At 36.3% G+C, this 21,332-nt stretch overlaps 2 protein-coding genes across 2 annotated transcripts in view; both read left to right on the top strand.

The window, feature by feature from the left end:
• The first annotated feature begins 1,561 nt into the window (after positions 1-1,561).
• On the top strand, positions 1,562-17,501 carry LOC140152257 (uncharacterized). The gene is made up of 2 exons (XM_072174562.1): positions 1,562-2,096; positions 17,467-17,501. Exons 1-2 carry the CDS (start codon positions 1,562-1,564, stop codon positions 17,499-17,501), a joined length of 570 nt encoding a protein of 189 aa, XP_072030663.1.
• The window catches only part of LOC140152256 (uncharacterized), an 88,485-nt gene continuing 76,102 nt past the window's right edge, over positions 8,950-21,332 (top strand). Inside the window, exons 1-3 of the mRNA XM_072174561.1 lie at positions 8,950-9,118; positions 17,467-17,735; positions 18,202-18,293. Coding sequence (XP_072030662.1) covers positions 17,658-17,735; positions 18,202-18,293 — 170 coding nt within the window. The 5' untranslated portion in view covers positions 8,950-9,118; positions 17,467-17,657. The remainder of the gene's footprint in view (positions 9,119-17,466; positions 17,736-18,201; positions 18,294-21,332) is intronic.

Genomic DNA, 21,332 nt, shown 5'->3' with positions numbered 1-21,332 from the left:
TGAAACCTAACTGTTAAAATGGGGATATTTGATTGGTTCAATTATTACCCTGATTACGATTCTGACGAATCAGATCAGGCGACACATGCAAACATCTCTCTCGCCCCACTGTCAGTTCGGCAAATCCGTCAAATCGGGATGTATACCCCGATCGGGATGTACATCCCAATCGGGATGTATATGGCGCATTTGGAAATGAAACACGTGGGCAGTTCGTATTCGCTAACGCGTACCAGGGTAGGGTGTGATAAACACGCTGGCGGAAATTTGTTCATGGTTTCGGAAAATTTTAAACATGTTTAATCGATTCCTTACAAAATTTTACCCATAGGTTAACCGTGGGAAAAAGGGGTTTACCGTTGCAAAAAAAGTTATAGAGCCTCAAAGTTGGATTTTACGTTAAAAACTAATTTTGTAAGAATTCAGGGTCCCTAGTTAGGTTGTCGCAGAAAAAGCAGGCCCAAACGAATGTGGCGACATTATAAAATGTGTTTCCAACATTCAGATGAAAGTCTCGACTTTTATCTATCATTTGCAAAAAATAGAGCTCATGATAAAACAGTTTTGAAGATATGATCTCGGATGTAAAAATGGTTGAAGGATGCAATTTTAGGCCTAAATATTGATCAGTCAAGTCGCACCGCACAGATCGCACACGCACAATAGGCCTACTTCATTCAAATTTTTTGTTTGTTTGTTTACTGTTGTTTTTCATTGTTTGTTTGGGGGGGATTTTGTTAAGCAAGGGAGGATTTTGGTAGGGGTGCAGCTGTGCAAGGCAAGCAACTTTTAATAAATAGAGTTTTTCTTTTGTCAAAACCAATTTGAAGAAAACTTACTAGTTTTTCTTGCTGACAGTTTCGTCAGTTAGCAACTGACTTTATCAAAGCTTGGTGTTGTTGTGATGATCCAACAGCTGACGACTGGCGGGAAGTTATGTCACTTCCGGTGTTAGTCTTGCTGGCAGTCTTCAGAAGTGGATCGTACACGTGACTAAGATTGTAGACCCCCTCCCGGGGGGGTTCTTCGAAAAATTTTGTACGGGGTGTGCCACGCAGACTTTCGGATGCTGACTTTCTCTATACCTACTTTTTGCTGTTTTGCTACCCATCAGTATACCAATTTTCAAGAAAAAGCACCCAAAAAGCGCCCAAATTGGCCATAATTGGGCGCTTTAAAGCCACTTTTCCCTACATGCGCCCAATCGGGCGCATTGGCCTCCACTGAAAACCCACCCATCGCTATCCCAAAATCGCTGAAAAGGTACCCCAAAACCGTGGCACATCCCCGTATACCTTCAACCAGGAAGAACCCCCCCCCCCCGGGACCCCCTCGTCTCTGTTCATTACTCCTCGCCCCCTCTTTCTGATCTGTATTGATTCTTTAATCCATCTGGCTTTCCTATCACTCTCTCTCTCTAAGATTTTGGACTCTGAATCCGGATCTGAAAAAACGCACGCTTTTAGAGGTTGAAGATATTATGGCTTTAATGAAGTTTGTTCTGACCACTACCTACTTCACTTTCCGGGGCACCATCTACAAACAAAAATTTGGTGCAGCGATGGGGTCACCGGTCAGTCCCCTCACAGCGAACATCTTCATGGAATGGTTAGAACAGCGCGCCATCCTTACTGCCCCACTACAGTGTAAACCCCGCCTCTGGAAACGCTATGTCGACGACGTTTTAGAAATAGTTCAAAAAGACTCAGCTGAAACATTGACAGAACATCTGAACCAGGTCGACACTACCTCCAGCATAAAGTTCACGTATGAGGAAGAACAGGACCACCAAATTCCCTTTTTGGACACCCTAATAATACGCAAACCGGACAATTCTATCAAACTCATGGTCTACAGAAAAAAGACCCATACAGACCAATATCTGTCTTTCACGTCCCATCACCCTCTTCATCAGAAAATGGGAGTTGTGCGCACGTTACTTGATAGGAAAGACAGAATAGTTACGGAGGAGGATGATAAAGTCAAAGAGGAGGAACACATACGACAGGCTCTAGCTAAGTGTGGTTACCCAAAGTGGACAATTGATAAAGTCAAGAATCAAATGGAAGCCAAACAACAAGAAAAGACAAAGAAAAGTAAGAGCACAACATCTGAACAAAAAAGTAAAGGTCTGGTGGTGTTACCTTACGTAGCGGGAGTGTCGGAAAGAATAAGTAGAACTCTCAAAAAACACGACATCGCGACCGCCATGAGACCCCATACCACGATCAGAAAAATGGTGGTCCATCCGAAAGATAAGGCCCCTAACAGTCAATTTTGAGTTTCCCGTCACATAATTTCTGAAAACAAGTGAGGTAACTTTTTCATTATTCATTATTCATTATTTGTCTGCCTTTCATTATATGACCAACACGCATGTAAAATGTGTTGTTATTTGCCGCTCACTCACTTATAGATAGATGTTTAGCCCAAATGAGATTCAAAAGTATATTTACAAAGAGTCTGCAAGGTTGACAGCAAAATGTACATGTTTTGATTTTGATTTTCCACAAAAAATAAAGGGATATTCATAATTTTTTGCAAATATAACCAGTTTTCATTGGTATTTTTTGGAAAATCACAATAATGAATTCAAGTGAGGGTCAGAAAATGAAGTGAGGGCGGGTGACGGGAAACTCAAAATCGACTTTCCTTGGCCTAAACAAGATCCGGTTAAAACCCCTAATTGTGTTTATGAAGTTCCCTGCGGTAGCTGTGAGCTAACTTATGTTGGTGAAACTAAAAGAACTTTCGGCACGCGTCTGGATGAACACAGGAGGGAGGCGGAGAAAGCAAGTCAACAAAAGTATACAAGGTCAAAGAGGAAAGAATCAGAGAGCCATTTTAAGAACTCAGCCATAAGCGATCACGTAGCCAGGGCTAATCATATTAGCAACTGGGGGGAGTCCAAAATCTTAGAGAGAGAGAGTGATAGGAAAGCCAGATGGATTAAAGAATCAATACAGATCAGAAAGAGGGGGCGAGGAGTAATGAACAGAGACGAGGGGGTCTACAATCTTAGTCACGTGTACGATCCACTTCTGAAGACTGCCAGCAAGACTAACACCGGAAGTGACATAACTTCCCGCCAGTCGTCAGCTGTTGGATCATCACAACAACACCAAGCTTTGATAAAGTCAGTTGCTAACTGACGAAACTGTCAGCAAGAAAAACTAGTAAGTTTTCTTCAAATTGGTTTTGACAAAAGAAAAACTCTATTTATTCGTTCATTACCAAACCACACAGGCTGATGAATTTGTTTCAAAAAGCAACTTTTAAGTTCGTTGAAAAGATTCATCATGCAGGTTTGTTCAGTAATGTAGGCTTAGGCCTACACATTTTTGGATTGCTTTTTGACAAAACGAAGTAAATTTTTACTCCCTATACAATATTTTTTGTAGGACGACACATTATAATTATGCAGTCAGTAAAAATTCACTTGGTTTTGAACAAAAATTCAAAATGTTTATCAACATTTAAGTTGAAAATGGAAAGGGTGCAAGTCAAAAGGGGATATATATATTACGGATACACTTTAAAACGCTTTAGGCCTATTATAGGCCAAAGCTATAAAAAGAATTTAGAAACTGAACATTACAGAAAATGTCAACGTATGCAAAGGTCTTTTTTGCAGGCCGAGGAGGCAATCAATTTTTAGCAGGGAGAGGGATTTTCTTTGGCATTGAATAGAGCGAACACCAGATTTAGGAATGTATCAAACTCGCATACAATAATATTGCATGATAGCCCCTTCCGTTAAAACTGCGAGGACATTAATTTAGGCTTAGCCCACCCAGTAAATTATTTTGCCCACCGTACCCAGTAGCTCCCAGTAGGCCTAGATCCTAGGGATCTCACCAGCACGGCTCACCAGTAATCAAGTTCCAATATTCTGTTATGCGTTAAAAGGCAGAGAGGAATAATTCGGCTCATGATTTTTTTCATTGTTAAAATATCATGCATTCAAGGAACCATTTTCCTTCAAGTTTATGATATATTCTCCGCAATTTTTTGGTAGTTGAGCTGCTCGGATTTTCCGCGGAAATTCGAACACAACATACACCCAGAGAAGATCTTCTCTGATACACGTACACCCAGGCCCGTACGCACCCCCCCCCCCCCCCCCATTTGCAAAAGTATACAAAAGGTCCCAAAATATCACAAATTGCGAGCGTAGCGAGCAAAAAAATCAGGTTTTGTACGCTTTTTTGGTCAAAAATGGTCCCAATTTTGGGAAGAAAGTCCACTTTTCACGAAATTGCCCCCCCCCCCCTTGGGAAAAAAGTCCACTTTTTCAAAATCAGCACCCCCCAAACAAAATCCTGCGTACGGGCCTGGATACACCATACCAATCTCTACAGCACATCAGGGCATGTGTTGAGTCGTCATTTGGTGAATTTTCAGAATTGTAATATTTTAAATATCTTTTTGATGCTTAAATCATAGGCTCAGGAACGGGGAGGGGCTCAGCTCCTTAATAATTTTGGTGCGGGGGGCTGAAAGGTACCGGTATTTCCAAGGTGAAGTTTAAAAATTGTGATAAAATAGAGGGAAAATGGTTGTTTGTGACCTATTTTGTAAAATTTCCTGACTGTGGGGGAACCCCCCGGGCACCCCAGTGTGGCTCACCAAAATGGTATATAGGAAGCCAAATTTTAATGTCAATCTTGAACCAAAATGTTTGAATCTTCAATGCAATTTGAGGTATGTTTTAATAGATTTGAAACACGATTTGAAATAAATGCATGATTTTCTTGGTTAGGCCTGCACTATAAGGGGCTGTGTAATAATTATTATGAGCCCAGGGGGAGGGTAAATTGGGGGAGGGGGCAAGCCCATTTTTGGCGAGCCGAAAGGGGGGGGCACCTTTGTTCCATAACCATTAAGGTATAGGACATTTTTAGTTTTTGCTATAAATGTATTTAAAGGCCCATTCAGTGATTTGCTCATCCGGACATTCGTAAAAATCATCAAAATTCAGATTTTGGTACCTTTGTTTTGTCATAGATGTGCTAACACAGCATGCGAGTGGTTCAGCCTAAAGCCGTGTATTTAAGACAAAATAAGACATTAAACACGATTATTTAGATACTTACAGTATCTAATTTAGCTACATGTATTTGAATGTGGCTTCAACTTCGTCAGTACTGCTGTTTTCTTCGTTTTTTGCCAAATTTGTTATTTCAAAAATACCAAATGACAATTTGAATGACTTATCCTTCACTTTTAAGCAATTTATAAACTTTTAATTTTTTTGCACTGGCGCTGGGATCACTGAATGGGTCTTTAAATATATGTTTGTACTCGCTCAGATAGCATTTTGTGTGAATTTTACATCCGAACTAAGAATGCTATTCTTTTTTATGCGCATTTTAGTGTCTAAAATGGCCCAAAATGAGGGTTTTTCAATATTGCCGTCCACCCTCATAGACTTTACATGTAAAATAAAAAGGCTCATAAAAATTTAATAGCACTTAGTTCGGATGTAAAATTCACACAAAATGCTTTTTGAGTGATTACAAATATAATTAAATACTTTTCATTCGGGGGCTATGTGGAATTTTTTTTAAAATGTATTCCTTGTACAATGACATTTCACAATAAAATGTCCATTGGAAAGCACTGGGGGGCAAGCAATTTTGGCAAGCCGAGAGGAGGGGGAAGCGATTTTTGGCAAACATTCATGGGCGCCTTTTGAATAAAACGCTCAAAATGGCTTAGGAAAACAGTACAGAAACACTTAAATATGCAAATTTTCCTACTCGCTGGGCTCGCAACATATATCTAGACCATGATTTAAGATTTGCAAATTGAGATCCCCATGTACTTTTTAGCCTATATTTAACCATTTTCGTCAAATTTTACTTTATTTCATTGACTACGTTATCATCATGGTTTATTTGAAATGCATTAGATATTTAGACTAGACAAAAATGCAGATAATATTTTTAGGCTGGCCATTTTTGGCCTATATAGCCTTTTGTTACGTAGGCTACTCGTTTTAAAAATGGTAAGATCTTTAAATGTTGAGCAATATCGAGGATAGGCCTATGCCCATTAGACTATGGGGCATGCATCTCTACGGCCCTTGGTTTTCCACTTTTGTAGTCTACTCTTGGGAACTACATGAAAACACAACAAATCAACAGTAAAGATATGTCTGAATTGATATTCAAGAAGTTCCCACGTTTTACTTGGGACATTAAGGAGTTATTTAGGGTTAAAAATGGGTTTTTCGTGATTGTTTTCCATTTTGCCCACAAATGTCAAATATTAAAATAGCTGTAACTTTCAAAATAAATTGAGTAGAAATTTCATTTCTATTGTAGATGTTTCATGTCACATGGATTTCCAACACTGATGAATAAAAATGTCACAGCACAACTCTAAAATATAAAAAAATGGCAAAAACCATATTTTTGTGCTATTTTGGCCATTTTTAAGCTAAAAATGTAAAAAAAAAAAAAAAAAAAAAAATATATATATTTTATTGATTTAAAAAATATGTCATTATGTCAACCTAGTTATTCTGAACAAAAAAGTTAATGACGGTGAATGTCTGTGACTTATAGTTTTTGATCTATGGCCCTTTCAAATTCACATATGGACTAAAATAGCACATTTTTGTTCAATATTTCCAATATTACGCCAAAAATGGTCCTTTATGGCCATTTTAACCAACTTGTTAGTTTTTGGAAAGTGAGAACTTCACTTAATAATATGGACATGTAATTGTACTTTAATGTTAAGCTATTTCAAGATCCACTAGTATGCCCACTACCGGGGTAGCAGCAATTTTATCTACTTTCAATGCAGTAAAATGATGACTAAAACGATTTTGCTGCATTGAAATTAGTAAAATTGACCAATATAATTGCTGCTGCCATGGAAACCGAGCTACCAGTGGATCTACAAATAGCTTAAAATGAAAGTACTATAATATGTCCATAATATATGAAGTTCCCACTTTACAAACATTGAAAATTTTGTTAAAATTACAAAAAAGTACCATTTTCAGCCTAATATAAGAAAAATTGACAAAAAAACATGCTATTTTAGTCCGTATGTGAATTTGAAAGGGCCATAGATCAAAAACTATAGCTCACAGCCATTCACCATCATTAACTTTTTTGTTCAGAATAACTAGGTTGATATAATGACATATTTCTTAAATCAATAAAATATATATTTATTTTTTTTTCCATGCAAAAATTACATTTTTAGGTCAAAAATGGCCAAAATAGCACAAAAATATGATTTTTGCCATATTTTTATATTTTAGAGTTGTGCTGTGACATTTTTATTCACCAGTGTTATACATCCATGTGACATGTAACATCTACAATAGAAATACAATTTCTACTCAATTTATTTTTAAAGTTACAGCTATTTTAATATTTGACATTTTTGGGCAAAAATGGAAAAAAATCACGAAAAACACATTTTTAACCCCAAATAACTCCTAAATGTCCCAAGTAAAACGTGGGAACTTTTTGGATATTAATTCAGACATATCTTTTCTCTTGATTTGTTATGTTTTCATGTAGTTCCCAAGAGTAGACTACAGAAGTGAAAGATAAATGCTCATGCCTCATAGTCTACATGTTATAGTGCAATTTCATGCATCTGCTTCACAATTCTTGGTTTTTATTTTTATTTTTTACAGTTTATAATAAAATGTTGGGGTCAGTGTTAGGCCTTTTAGGGTTGGGACGAAATTATTGGCAAAATAAAATATGAATGAATGAATGAATGAATGAATGAATGAATTACAAAACCACTAAAACCGACTTCTGCATATTGAATGAAAATCAGTATAGAATAGGCCTACTCAAAAAGTGCTACTTCGTGTGTGTTGCTTATCTTCGAGTTTCGAATCTCGAGTTTCGAGTTTTATATTTCGAGTTTCGAGTCTCATATTTTGAGTTTCGAGTTACATTTTTCGAGTTTCGAGTCTTATATTTCGAGTTTCGAGTCTCATATTTCGAGTTTTGAGCCTCATATTTCGAGTTTCGAGTCTTATATAAATTTTTTCGAGTCTCATATTTCGAGGTTCGAGTATCGAGTGTCAAATTTCGAGTTTTGAGTTTATAATAATCAATAGTTCAGGGACTAATCACAAAGTGAAAAGAAGTGATAACCCTTTTGGTTCTACAATGTATATTTTTTCGCCTAAAACTTTTTTCTGTTCTACTTAGAACCCTTGAAGAGTTCAGGTTCTACAATAAAGCATTTCCTTGTCTAAAGATGGAACATTAAGAACCCTTCAAAGATTCTATATGAAAAAGAGAAATCTTCTTTAGCCTATCCAAGCAAATGGTTTTATCCACACAAAAAAACAACAACATAGGGCCTACTACTTTTCACTTTTCTTAACTTTGCGATGCGAGTCCTTGAAATAATTAGATTGAAAGTCGCTGTTCTACTAGGCCTATTTAAATCTTTAAGGTTCTTATATGCATGTACATGTAGTACTCTAAAAAGTAGAGTCTATGCTTTATGTATAACTTTTTAAGGTTCTTTATATAGTATCATTGCTTAAGGCGCTGAAAACGGGGGAAAAAAAGAAGGTTCTACGTTGCACTAAGAGAACAATGTTTGGCTGATCCATCTTCTGTTTGAGTCCCTGGTTAAATCTGATATTGCATACAAATATATTAATTACAATCTTTAAAATAAAAATAAATTGCTTTCCATCGCGTTTGAGAACATGTGCTGCAAGAAAGGCTATAATTAATGTCCTGGAATAAATCACTGCAAATGAGTTAAGTTACGCGGGCCCTGCTGCTGGGCGCCCGGTTGTAAGCATGGCGTTTTATACATCCCATTCGGGATGTACTTCCCGCTTATACATCCCGTTCGGGATGTACATCCCGTTTTGGTATATATGCTCGTTTTGACGGATTTGCTGAACTGACTGTCATAGGGAATTCGAAATTACCGCAAATCATCTGATGAAATCAGATCGATCAACATTGATCAAGTTGGAAGTAAAGAACTCGCCAATGAATGAACAGTCTGCTGTTTCAATACAGAGTTCAGCTGCTGACTGATGTATAAGGTTCACTCTACTACGTTGCAAATTCTGTACATGCAGTCTACAATTTATACACTACAGGTATGTGGTCGTGGACGAGATAAATTTACATGATTTTTAAGCTTACCGGCCCGGGGCTGGACTTAAAACCGGCCGGTGTAGTATACAGTCAGTGAAATGTATGTATGTCTGCATATCTGATGTGTTTGATTTTTTTTTGTTAATGTTTTTTGTTCATTTTGTTTGTTTATTCGATTTTGTTAATCGTATTCAGCAAAAATGCTCAATGTAAAAAGACAAGCGGCTAGCTAACTAGGGGGACGCAGGGGGTAACCTTGTACAAATACTTCATCTATAAACTATTGTGTTCAATACTTAATCCGATAAGTGATCAATGTATATCGATAAAAGTAGGATCAAGATCATGGAATTAAGCTACAGCGGCTCACTTTAATACTTTACGAGGTGATTCAACCAGGTACCTGGATTCAGCACTCAACAAGTTTGGCGATCCTGACTTTTAGACCACCCGCGCTATATAGGGCTAAAATATTACTATTTCATCCAAGGTTTAATATTCTAACAAGCTTAAACTAAAAGTTTCATCTGAGGAGTCAAGCTTTAAACTATTTAGCAAAAATATCCAACAAGCTAAAAACGATTTTTTACCCGTTTTTTAACAAGCTAAAAGCAATTTTTGAAAAGAAGCTTAAAACGTCAATTTTTTCATCGTAAAAATCATCTAAAAAATCTTTAAAAATACAGTGACCTACCAAATATTACTAATCTATGTTTCCGATGATATCCAAGAAGCTAAAATATTGTGAAAACGGGCAGGGCTTTGAGTAATGAGGGAAATTTCGAGAAATTCGCCATTTTGAATAAACAATGTAAATGCAGAATTAAATCACGCAGTAAAAGCGATGTCAAACAGCGCTTGAAAATGCATGATACGCTAGCGTAAATTACCGTCAAAACGAAAGCGTACATCAAGCGCTTGTGCTACGCGAAAACGTCGGAGCTGGCATCACCGGTATTGTTACCAGCTCTTTTACGTCAAAAATAGCTATAAAATCGTGAATTTTGGAACAAAATAAAGCTTGTTCGATGGAATAAAAGGTATGTTTGTACAGTTGAGAACATGTTTAACCTTTAAAGTTTAATATGATAAATTTGCAATTTGTACCTTATATAGCTCGGGTGGTCTAAAAGTCAGGATCGCCACAAGTTTAATATCATGACTTAATTTTTTCTTTATGATTACGATTAAAAAAAAACCAATAAAAACAAAATGATGATAATATTATAAGAATATAAGGTACTAGGCGGTTACCCATATTTGGCGGTTCTCGGCTGGGCACGATTACCTGGCTGATGGTGACTGTACCCACCAAGTTTGATGCCCATATGACAGTTTTTACTAATTTGACCTCAGATGACCCCTGGTGACCCCAAAATGACCTTCCAGAAATTTGGCTCTAAATGTTGTCTGTACTCACCAAGTTTCATGCCCATACGACAGTTTTTACTAATTTGACCTCAGATGACCCGTGAGTGACCTCGGATGACCCCAAAATGACCTTCCAAAATTTTGGCTTTAAATGTTGTCTGTACGTACCAAGTTTCATGCCCATACGACAGTTTTTACTAATTTGACCTCAGATGACCCGTGAGTGACCTCGGATGACCCCAAAATGACCTTCCAAAATTTTGGCTTTAAATGTTGTCTGTACGTGCACGTACCAAGTTGCATGCCCATACGACAGTTTTTACCAATTTGACCTCAGATGACCTGGGGTGACCTCTGATGACCCCAAAATGACCTTCCAAAATTTTGGCTCTTTATGTTGTCTGTACCTACCAAGTTTCATGCCCATACGACAGTTTTAGTAATTTGACCTCAGATGACCCCTGGGAGAGGGACCCGGGGTCAGATGACTTAACTAATTTTATAAACTTCTTCTTGCCAGGACAGAACTACACCCACCCACCGAGTTTGGGCCCTGTACGACCTACGACGGCCTCACAAGTTGCATGCCCATACGACAGTTTTTACCAATTTGACCTCAGATGACCTGGGGTGACCTCTGATGACCCCAAAATGACCTTCCAAAATTTTGGCTCTTTATGTTGTCTGTACCTACCAAGTTTCATGCCCATACGACAGTTTTAGTAATTTGACCTCAGATGACCCCTGGGAGGGGACCCCGGGGTCAGATGACTTAACGAACATAAACTTCTTCTTGCCAGGACAGAACTACACCCACCCACCAAGTTTGGGCCCTGTACGACCTACTGACGGCCTCACACGACAAAGTTTTTAGTCATTTGACCTCAGATGACCCCTGGGAGGGACCCGGGGTCAGATGACTTAACGAACATAAACTTCTTCTTGCCAGGACAGAACTACACCCACTCACCAAGTTTGAGCCCGTGCGACGACTTTACGACGGCCTCACATTAGCAGTCACAGACAGACAAACAGACAAATAGACAAATAGACAAACAGAGAATAGCGTATTATTATATAGATATAAGATTTTTTTTTATTAAAGAAATTAAAACATTTTTTTATCATTATCATAGGCCTAATGAATTCGTAATGTTATACATTAAAAATATCCGCACGAACAGCATGATTAAGCTTGTCATAAAATGTAGGCCTAACTTGAATACAACAAATACCAATTCAATTTAGCAGAAAAATGTTATATTAAAATGCGCTTTGTGTTTTTTTTTATTTGGTTAAAACTAAGCACTTTCATAATTCTCTTATTGTTAATACAAATAGGATGCGTCTTTTGAGTATAGGCCTAATACATATTTATTAGTATTATAGTTTTGCAATATTATTTATGTTATTATATATAGGCCTATATTTTTGTGTTATTCAATTTTGAATTATGTTCAATTATCCCAGCAAACACAAAATGTTTTTGAGTTTTCGACATCATTCGCAAAAGGTTAGAAAAGGTTGCCAGAAAATGTTTAAATGTCGGGTTATATTAGCCTAATACACCCATCGAATGTGTGTCATCAGCCCTCAGATCGGCCCTCAAACCATCCCTTAGCCCATCTGGACATGGTGTACTGCTTTTCAGTACCCTGTTTTCCATGGGTGACTGTACAAAATGTAGGAACCCATGGATTCGATCCATGTATTAGCCTAAAGGGTACGGTATATAAAGGGAATAAAACTTTTTCTTAACATTCAAAACATTTTTTGATAACTTACTGCAAATATTCTCAAACATATCATTATTCAAGATATTTGGCAAAAAATGTTTGCAGAAAATATTTTTCAATAACATTTTGAAAACATTTAAACAATATTTTTGTAGTGTGTACCCAAAAATGTATTGTGTTTGCGGGATGGCCTTTCAGACCTTCACATTAAAATGTAGATTACTTGGTAGCTCTTTATATTATAATCCATGATTTAACATAAAAGTTATTATTATTATCATTATTTATAACATTGTGATGATTTTTCATTATTATTATAAATTTTTATTTCATTTCAAATTGTAATATTTTATAATTAGTTAACTTTTATTCCATGCAGATTTATGCGCACACGTTAAACTTGGTCAATTTCGCACAGTGGTCCTGGGGATAATTGCCTATCGATTGGATTGATCATGGATATAAACGTATTGGTGATATCATATAAGCTTAACTTTGGTGGACAATAGAATAACCATTGATTGACAAGGTTACCCCTGCGTCCCCTAGCCGCTTGTGTAAAAAGTCTAGTACTTGGTAACTTGGTTCTTGGTCCATACTCCGCAAGGAAATCTTGACTATTGTCTGTCCAAATAACTTAGACACCTGGTTTTTGGGATATATTTCGAAAAGTTTTCACTTTGGCAAAAAGTCATGAAAGAAAAGTTGCTCAACACGGTCAGACCTAACAGAAATTATTAGTAAAGCGATGAAAAAATATTCTTCCTTGTCTACTTTTATTCAATTTTGACCGATTTACAGCAAGATATCTGGGTCCAGCCGAATATTCCTAATGACTTGAAACTTTTGATGGGATAATCTATTTACAGTAAGGGGTGTTTGAACATTGTAGTCATGCATATTGATCAGTGATGACACCCTCTTTCTTTGATCCTTTTACTAATTCACAATAATGGCGGTCTACTCAAATGCATTCAACAAAAGCATGTTTGCAATCACCGCGAGAGGTCGTCTCAGTCTAGTGCTGGTATCGGCAAGCATTTTCATTGTCGACAATCGACAAAATTAAAAAGCCGACGTCGACAACTGTCGACAATTAATAACCCACAAAATCGTCCCACAAACCTGGCAAATTTTGCGACGTTCCGGGTGCAAAATTCCACAACCTATACGACGGCACCACACGCTGCGGGAATACCATGAAAGCGATACGAACTGGCAATGAATGATTGACCCATTTTTAGAAAACCAGGCAAGAGTTGTGAAAGTTATTACATTTTAATGAGATAAATATGCTAGATTTTGAGCTGAAATATAAAAAAGATACCAAACAAGATCCGCAAATCTGATGATTTCCCGTCCCTTCGTTCGCCTTTTTTCAGTTGCTAAATGTAAACATCAGAAAGAAGTGCCCAATCACAAATTACCGATATTAATCCGCCTCATCGCGCAACTTACTCTGAACTCCGCCCCATTTCCCCAAATATGGAGAGCGTGTGCATTATTCCGAGCACGTGACTGTTTTGTGAGTTGGAAAATACTTTTGTATGCTCGGAGGAGGCTTATTGAGACAGTTCGTTACAATAAAGAAGTCAAGTTTATTATTAACAATACCTGGTCTAGTTTATTATTTAAAACAATACCTGGTGTCAGAGTCCATTGGTCAAAAAGTACATCAAAGTATGTTTGATGCCATGGTTTATTGGTTAGCCATCAAACTACAAATGTATATCCACCTATGTATTCACGCAATGTCAATTATAGCCTGGGGCTTTCCCTTCAACACACACCGCGTGGCTAGCGCTTCATCTTGCCGCAAATGCGCTGAATATTCATAACTCAACTGTACATTCACAATTAAACCCTGTGCAAAGTATATACGTGACCCATCGGCGTCATCATGATTCGTCTTTACCTTTAAGTGTAATGAATATTAATTATAGCTTTACAATGTACATTCACAGAATCAGATACAGAGATGAAAAAAACATCGTGTGAAAGGTCAAATCGCAAATAAACAGTGTCTGTGATTGGCTCATATTTTATATATTTCACATAAATACCCAATCAGTGTGCTTGTTTCAATAAATATAATGACATCATCAGTTGATCATCAGGGACTTTCCCTGTTTGCCAATATTGCGTGACAGCGAAAATGGCGACTGCTGAGTGAAAGAATTGGATGCTACCAGCGTGTGCGATAGATCGAAAAAGTCAGGATGAAAACGCTAAAGAAACACGGCAAGAACGTCAGGGAAATTGACAAAGATGTAAAGAATAAGAGATCCTGAAAATACCTTGGTAAATTTTTGTTAGGATGTTAAACTTTTCGAGCTTTCTTAGCCAAAGTTTTTGTTTACTTTTTGTCGATACATGCAAAGCTCTTGTCGACAATCGGCAAAAGTGCTTTTGTCGACAATATTGTCGACAAAGCCTTGTCGATACCAGCACTACGTCTCACACGCATAACAAATACACTACGATCAAATAGGTTGATGACAATATTTGATTGAATGGACTGTGGATTTTGGTGAAGGACACCCGGTTCAAATCCTTTGTTTGGAGCCAATCAATAATTTCATGCACAACCTCTATAACTCAAAAGATGTCACAGTTGGTGCATTATAACAAATGATAGGGTAAGTTACTGTGCGTTTGGAGTGTATTGTGAATTATACTCCTCACCAATAACATCAGAACATTCATAGGGCATACAATTTGTATTTTCTTGGAATTGGGCCAAGCCAAAAGCATGCACAGAACAAGATTCAAATACCGCGCCGAATTGTTGTAATTGGTTGAGGGACAACTGGGATCACTGCGTTAATACACTAAGAATAAATATACCAATAAGAAACACTGTCTGCATTTTATGAACTGAATTATATTTTTCATTTTTATAAAATGTTTTTGGTGAGGAGTATAATTAATTTACTATTCATCTATTCACTATCCAAAATCACAATACCTACAAATCTGTATAATGAGACCTTCCAAAATAATGGTACCCAACTTCTACCGGATTATTTTTAAAGTGTTGAGAAAAACCTTCCAATTTCAATAGAATTTCTGGTAAACTCTCACTCAATGCTTTGGAAACACAAAAATCCTGTTAGGTCTCAGCGAATGTTAACACTTTTCTTTCATGACTTTCCTTGAAAGTGGATATTTTTCAAATAAGTAACAAACACGGGGTGTCTAAGTTAATTGGACAGACAATAGTCATGCTAGTTGCTTGCTGTTTGTTCATACATGCATATGTTTGGATCTCGAGCGATGCTTGGAGGAAAAATTTTAAACACATGTTGATTGTGAAATCTATCATTTTTTGGTCATTATTTGGTCATTTGGAGGGAAATTTTACTTTTCTGGATAAAGAAATACGTAAGAAATGGTGAGAAATCCTGTGTTTTAATAGTTGGAGGGAAATTTATCTCTCTTGCTGGGAAATAAACATATTTTCCAGGCCTGACTACTAAAAAATAGCCCTGCACGAATAAGTCGCAAATAGTCAAAGTTGACTATTGGCGATAGTCGCGACTGTCTACGACTATTAAATGATTGCCAATTGGCAACTATTCCTGAATCCTGAAAGTACGGGTTCTAAAAAGTGCTAAAAATTGTCTAAGAACTTGTGCTACCACCTTGAAAATCTTTGTAAAAGTTAGTTTTAACTTTATCTATTTAGTTACTCCTTCCTGTGTAATGTCATATTCAGGGTCTGCATTAGCCGGTATCACATCGCAATTTGCGCTGCATTCACGGACATTTGCGATGCATTTTTTTCCTTGCATCGCAAAATTGCTACACAAAATTTTGACTGTATTATTTTATTTAAAACTACAAAGCCATGATATTTCTCCTAATTTCAGTACACTATATTCGGGGTCACTCACATGTAATGGAGCTACTCGTGTAAGTCGTGTTGGTTAATCAATCCCAAAACTGGCCCCTAAGTGGCGTAATCAGTGCCGGATAATTTGCTACCGTACCCTAAATGGCGTAACTCTACATATTTCAAACCCTTATGGCGTGATTAACCAAAATCACCCCGTAAATGGCGTTTTAACCAAAATTGTACCCTTTATGGTGTATTAACCGATATTTTGTGTAGTCCATATTATTGTGCTTTTGCTTAAATTCTGTTACCGTATGTCAAAATGCCGTAATCTTATTGACATCACAAATGAGTTTGGTCTGGAACAAATTGTCTGGAAACCAACTCGAGGCAACAACATTCTCGACTTGTTTTTTACATCAAATTCCACCTTAGTCGAGAAATCAGTTGTTGTCTCAGGCATGAGTGACCATTAAATGGCATCCCTTGACCCACAAAACCTGTTATCTATAAAGCTAAGCTAAGTTTTTTCATACCATCAGGTAAACTGGGATTCTATTAAAAATGACTTCTGTGAAATTGTCCCCAGTTTAGTTACTGATGAATTATGGGATGATTTCAAGTGCAGAGTCAATGCTTCCATAGATGCAAATGTGCCATCTATTAAGTTTGTGTCGTCTAGTAAAAACATGCCTTGGATTGAACTTCACCACATAGTTAAAAAAGCCCTTTCAGACTCGGAAGCATACATATGTAAGGCTTACAAAAAATGTACAACCGAGCTAGTGACACTCACTGATTCCTGAAGACAGGCTTTGAGTTTTGAGGTGTGCGAGTGCGATCACACTCGTCCGCAGTTCCTTAAATAATCACAAGGAGTGCGTTTTATCACACTCCTTAATCTTTAAGCTTACAGTACATCACATTTAAGCATAATCACATTCCTCATTCACAAAAGAACATTCCTCACAAGTTTGAGGAGTGCTATTTATCACACTCCTCAATTTTTTTAAACTCAAAGCCTGTGAAGATTGGGAACACTTCATTTTTCTTGCGGGTGGATGCATTTATATTTGCTTGCATTTTCCAACTTTTTAGTGACAAATTTGTTATAAAAATAGCGAAAATCACAGGATTTTTTTCTCTTGTATGAAATAGGTTTTAAATAAATGCGTATAACTTGTTGCTCGAGAAATTGTACAAAATAATGCACTTGTACTGAGATGTTGATGCGTCTAATGCACTCCCCCCCTTCGGGGCTTGTGCATTACATGTAGATGCATCAACCCCGGCATCAACATCTCAGTACGTGTGCATTATTTTGTACAATTTCACTCCCAACAAGTGATACACAATTACACATTTATTAACCTCTAAGTATTGTCTGTTTTCTTTTACCTCACAGGCTTTCACACAAAATCTGTGATTAACAGGAAGTGATTACATCATCAAGCTAATGGAATCAATTGGAATATAACTGGATCTATACTTTCTGAATTTCTCTAAGATCTACATTATATGGTGAAACATGTAGGATGAACAATTAAAAAAGTTCGAACTTGTCACAATTTGGGCCGCCTTTAAGCTACTGCAAGCATGGATAGACAACTGAAGAAAGTACTGAGGTCTCCCATGCCTAAAAAGCGCAGCAAGGTGGTTCCACTCTCAGAAAGGGTGAGTTTCCAGCAGCATTGTTGATTGTTGTTTAGATGTACGGTATCCCGGAAGCATTGTGGTGCAAATCTGGAAATTGATTATTGCTGGAAAGATTTGAATGAATCAAAGATCTATGATTCCTGCAATTGATACGGTAGTGGTAGTATAGTGGATACTGGATACTTTGCATGAAGCAAACTTGATAATTTGTGAAAAATTGGGATGAATAAAGAAGCAACAAAATTCTAACCAGAGAATAATTCTAAATGTATGATGCATATTTTATTGATTACAATACATGATTTGAGCGTAGTATTAATACAAGGTGTATCAAAATAAAATAAACAGTTTGAAAAATGCTACTAGATTAAAAAGTATGATGTTTTTGGTCAAAATGCTCTAGTTGATAACTGAATCAACATCTTGTCCTCGGATAACTGTAAACTTACTGGTGTGTGTCCATAACCAATTTATTTTGTTTCAGGTAACTCTAGAGAGAGTGCTTGGTGTGACTGTAAAAGATGACTCCGCTCTAGCATGTGACCCAAACTCTGGGCTAATTGCCTATCCTGCAGGGTAAGTCAAATTCATTTGCTTGTTTGTTATTGATCACCGTGGTAGTCCCTGGTTCAATAGAATAACAATGTTAAGTGAATCCAGGGCTATGTTTTAAATGGCATCACCTGTTTATTTTTTGATCATTTTAGATACCATACAATATCATAGTATTGATGTGGCACTATTTTGGTAAACATGTGACATTTCAAGCCAAGTTTCATGTTGCAGCATATTAACTGGTCAAGAATTCGAGAGTTTAAAGTTGATATGGTACGCATTTGTTCACAAAGTGAAAGGGGAAAAACTGGAGCATTTATAATGTACATCAGATACTTTGCATCAAATAAAATTAATGTATGGTAAATAGGCGCTTATTATAGCATTAGCAGGCACAAAAAACATAAAAAGTCCTTTTTGGTTTGAACGTTCAAGTTTCAGTTAGGCTCACAAAAGTTTAAGACCAAGGGCCCAAATGGCTTGCAGAATTTTTTTCTTATTTTGTAGCAACGTACGTTAGTACGGATATGTGTGATAATACAATTTTAATGTTGGCTATCTATTAATTATCTAGACCCTTTGAACATTATAAAAATGGCAATCACAAATCAACTGTACCTGTTCCAAAAAATTGTTTTGCATTTTATATTTAAGCAATTATGGTTCAATAAGGTGATAAATATTGAATTTGAGATCTCTAAAAACATGTTTCATTTTCAAATACCCTCTCACTACATCATTACATGTACTCGGGTATTTAAAATCTATGATGTACTACATGTATACCAACTATTTTGGGTCAAACAGTAATTCTTGAATTGTAATTGAATACCGGTAGTAAACATGTGCATGGAACTAAAAATATAAATATCAAAAACCAGCTCAAAAGGTCACAAGTTGTACCTTAGGAGTTAATTGTATTTTAATTTGAAATGATGCCATATGATCTGGTTGTAGTAAAAGGCTAAATAATAATGAGTGTACTAGCATCAATTCACCAGCAAACACTGCATTACAGGGCCATGCTTTGAATGGAATAATTTGTTATGAATGCATTATCCTGCTAATTCTGACCTTTGATACAGAAAAGTGTTGAGAATTACTTTCACTACCATTTTACATGTCTATTTATTTTGGTTAGAGGGTTACAATGAAAGGTAGCCAATTAATTCAGAAAAGACAGAAAGTACCTTACCATGGAGTACAGATGATGTACACATGCATGCTTGCATAGCCTTCAATCTAGCCATTTTTGGTTTGAAATTGATCACATGTGGCTACCATTTTTACAACATTTGTTGTACCAGTAATGTACATGTATATATGATTTGTTGTTTTGTACGTTTTTTCTTATACCGCTGTTAGTTTTTGTATCCAGATTTTTATTTAGAAAGTTGATACAAAGTTTCAGCCAGAGGCCCAGAGACACATTGAATGTATGCATTGCTAGATGTTCGATCAGTAGAACTTAAAAGCAACAGTACCGGTAATTAAAATGTACAAATTCTTTTTAGTAGTGCTCAGTATTTCTGCAGTTTCCAACCATGAATAACAAGTAATTTTTGGAGTCTATATAAAAAAAGTATAATTTTTGTTTTGTTTTTCATTTTCAATTTTTGTAAAATTGAAGTGCGATTTTTGGCTTGCAAAATTGTGTTTATACCATCCGATGTCATTGTCGTCATCAGCATAATCTTCAGGCTATTATGGTCTTCAAAATTAGGTTGTTTTTAAGTGTGAGACCAGGCTGCCTATATATTGGTTTTATACTTTATAGTGAATAGAATTAATTATAGTGGCTGGTTGTAATGCCACAGATCCAAGCCTCAGGCATATGGAGGCCTTTTAAACTTCAGCAATAGCTAAGTAAAATATTCTTGTATTCAAACTTGACTCAAATTTCCTCACTGATAAATGTTGTACTACTACTAGGGAATTGGCATGGTCAGTTTTCATCTTGAGATGGATAGGGATTTTGATTTTATGTTCAAAGTCAATGATAATCCTTTTTGCATTCATGAATTGTTTCTTTCTGTCTTGCATTATGGGGAATTTCTTTTTATTTATTTATTTATTTATTTATTTAATTTTAACATACAATTAATACTGGGTGGATATTTTATGTAATCTACAGTTGTATTTTTTTTTTTAAATTGGTATATTTGTAACAGTATGAGCTGAAATGATTGATTGTCCTTTGTGTAAGCCATAACTTGTCCAACATGTAGGATGATGCTCAAAACTTTCACTGGATTTCCAATGATATAAATTGACAATTTTACTACTATCAAATTTGTGCATATTATTTGCATAATAATGACCATGAATGACAAAGGGAGTCAGACTTCCAGTCTCACTGGACTAAGCCTGCCTTGTTGCAGGCATATCCATCTGTGAATGCTGCTATTGTAATGATTTTTGCCATGATGCAGTGTGGCATCTAATTGTAAGTTGATCCAACTGGGTGTGAATTTTAGCATGGTCATGGTGACTATATAACTTGGTTGATAAAATTTTTATAGATCATCAATTTTTCTTGAAGGTACTATATACTGTTAAAATGTAGACCTTTTATTTTAAAACTTATTTTAAAGATTTTATGATAACAACTGTAGGTTGTTTGTAATTGTAAATAAATACATTCTATTTTATTTGCATTAAATGTGTGGTTGAACATTTTTGCAAAGCATGATGAAAATTAGATTACAACTTTAAAAAGTAGGCACACATAGTACATGCTTGGCCATTTTTTTCTCCCCTATCCTAGACACATTTTCGGGCAAATTTCACCCTTGCAAAAACACCCTAGCAACAAGCTAAAAATATATTACACAAAATCTTTCTCCCTATTTTTAAAGCATTAAATTTTTGACAAAAAAAAACAAACATTGTCCCGAGAAATAGTTTGACCAAGTTCATAGAATTTAGGCCTACCTTTTTTTCTTGATTTATTGTTGCTGAAAATATGTCAAACAAGTTAAGTACTTGCCTACATCAAAGTATTCTACATGTAATTTCTCTTAAAAATGTGTAGGGCCTACAGTTTTATTTTATTTTAGG

The sequence above is a fragment of the Amphiura filiformis genome, chromosome 5 (genome assembly GCF_039555335.1).
Source record: "Amphiura filiformis chromosome 5, Afil_fr2py, whole genome shotgun sequence".
Taxonomy (NCBI): domain Eukaryota; kingdom Metazoa; phylum Echinodermata; class Ophiuroidea; order Amphilepidida; family Amphiuridae; genus Amphiura; species Amphiura filiformis.
The sequence above is the reverse complement of the archived record's forward strand: the minus strand, read 5'-3'. Positions and strand labels throughout refer to the sequence as shown.

Excerpts from the sequence above, each read along its gene's own strand:
- LOC140152257 (XM_072174562.1), top strand. The coding sequence starts at position 1,562 with ATGGGGTCACCGGTCAGTCCCCTCACAGCGAACATCTTCATGGAATGG. Across the intron at positions 2,097-17,466 it reads ACAAGAAAAGACAAAGAAAA|GCTTTCACACAAAATCTGTG; the intron begins GTAAGAGCACAA and ends TTTACCTCACAG.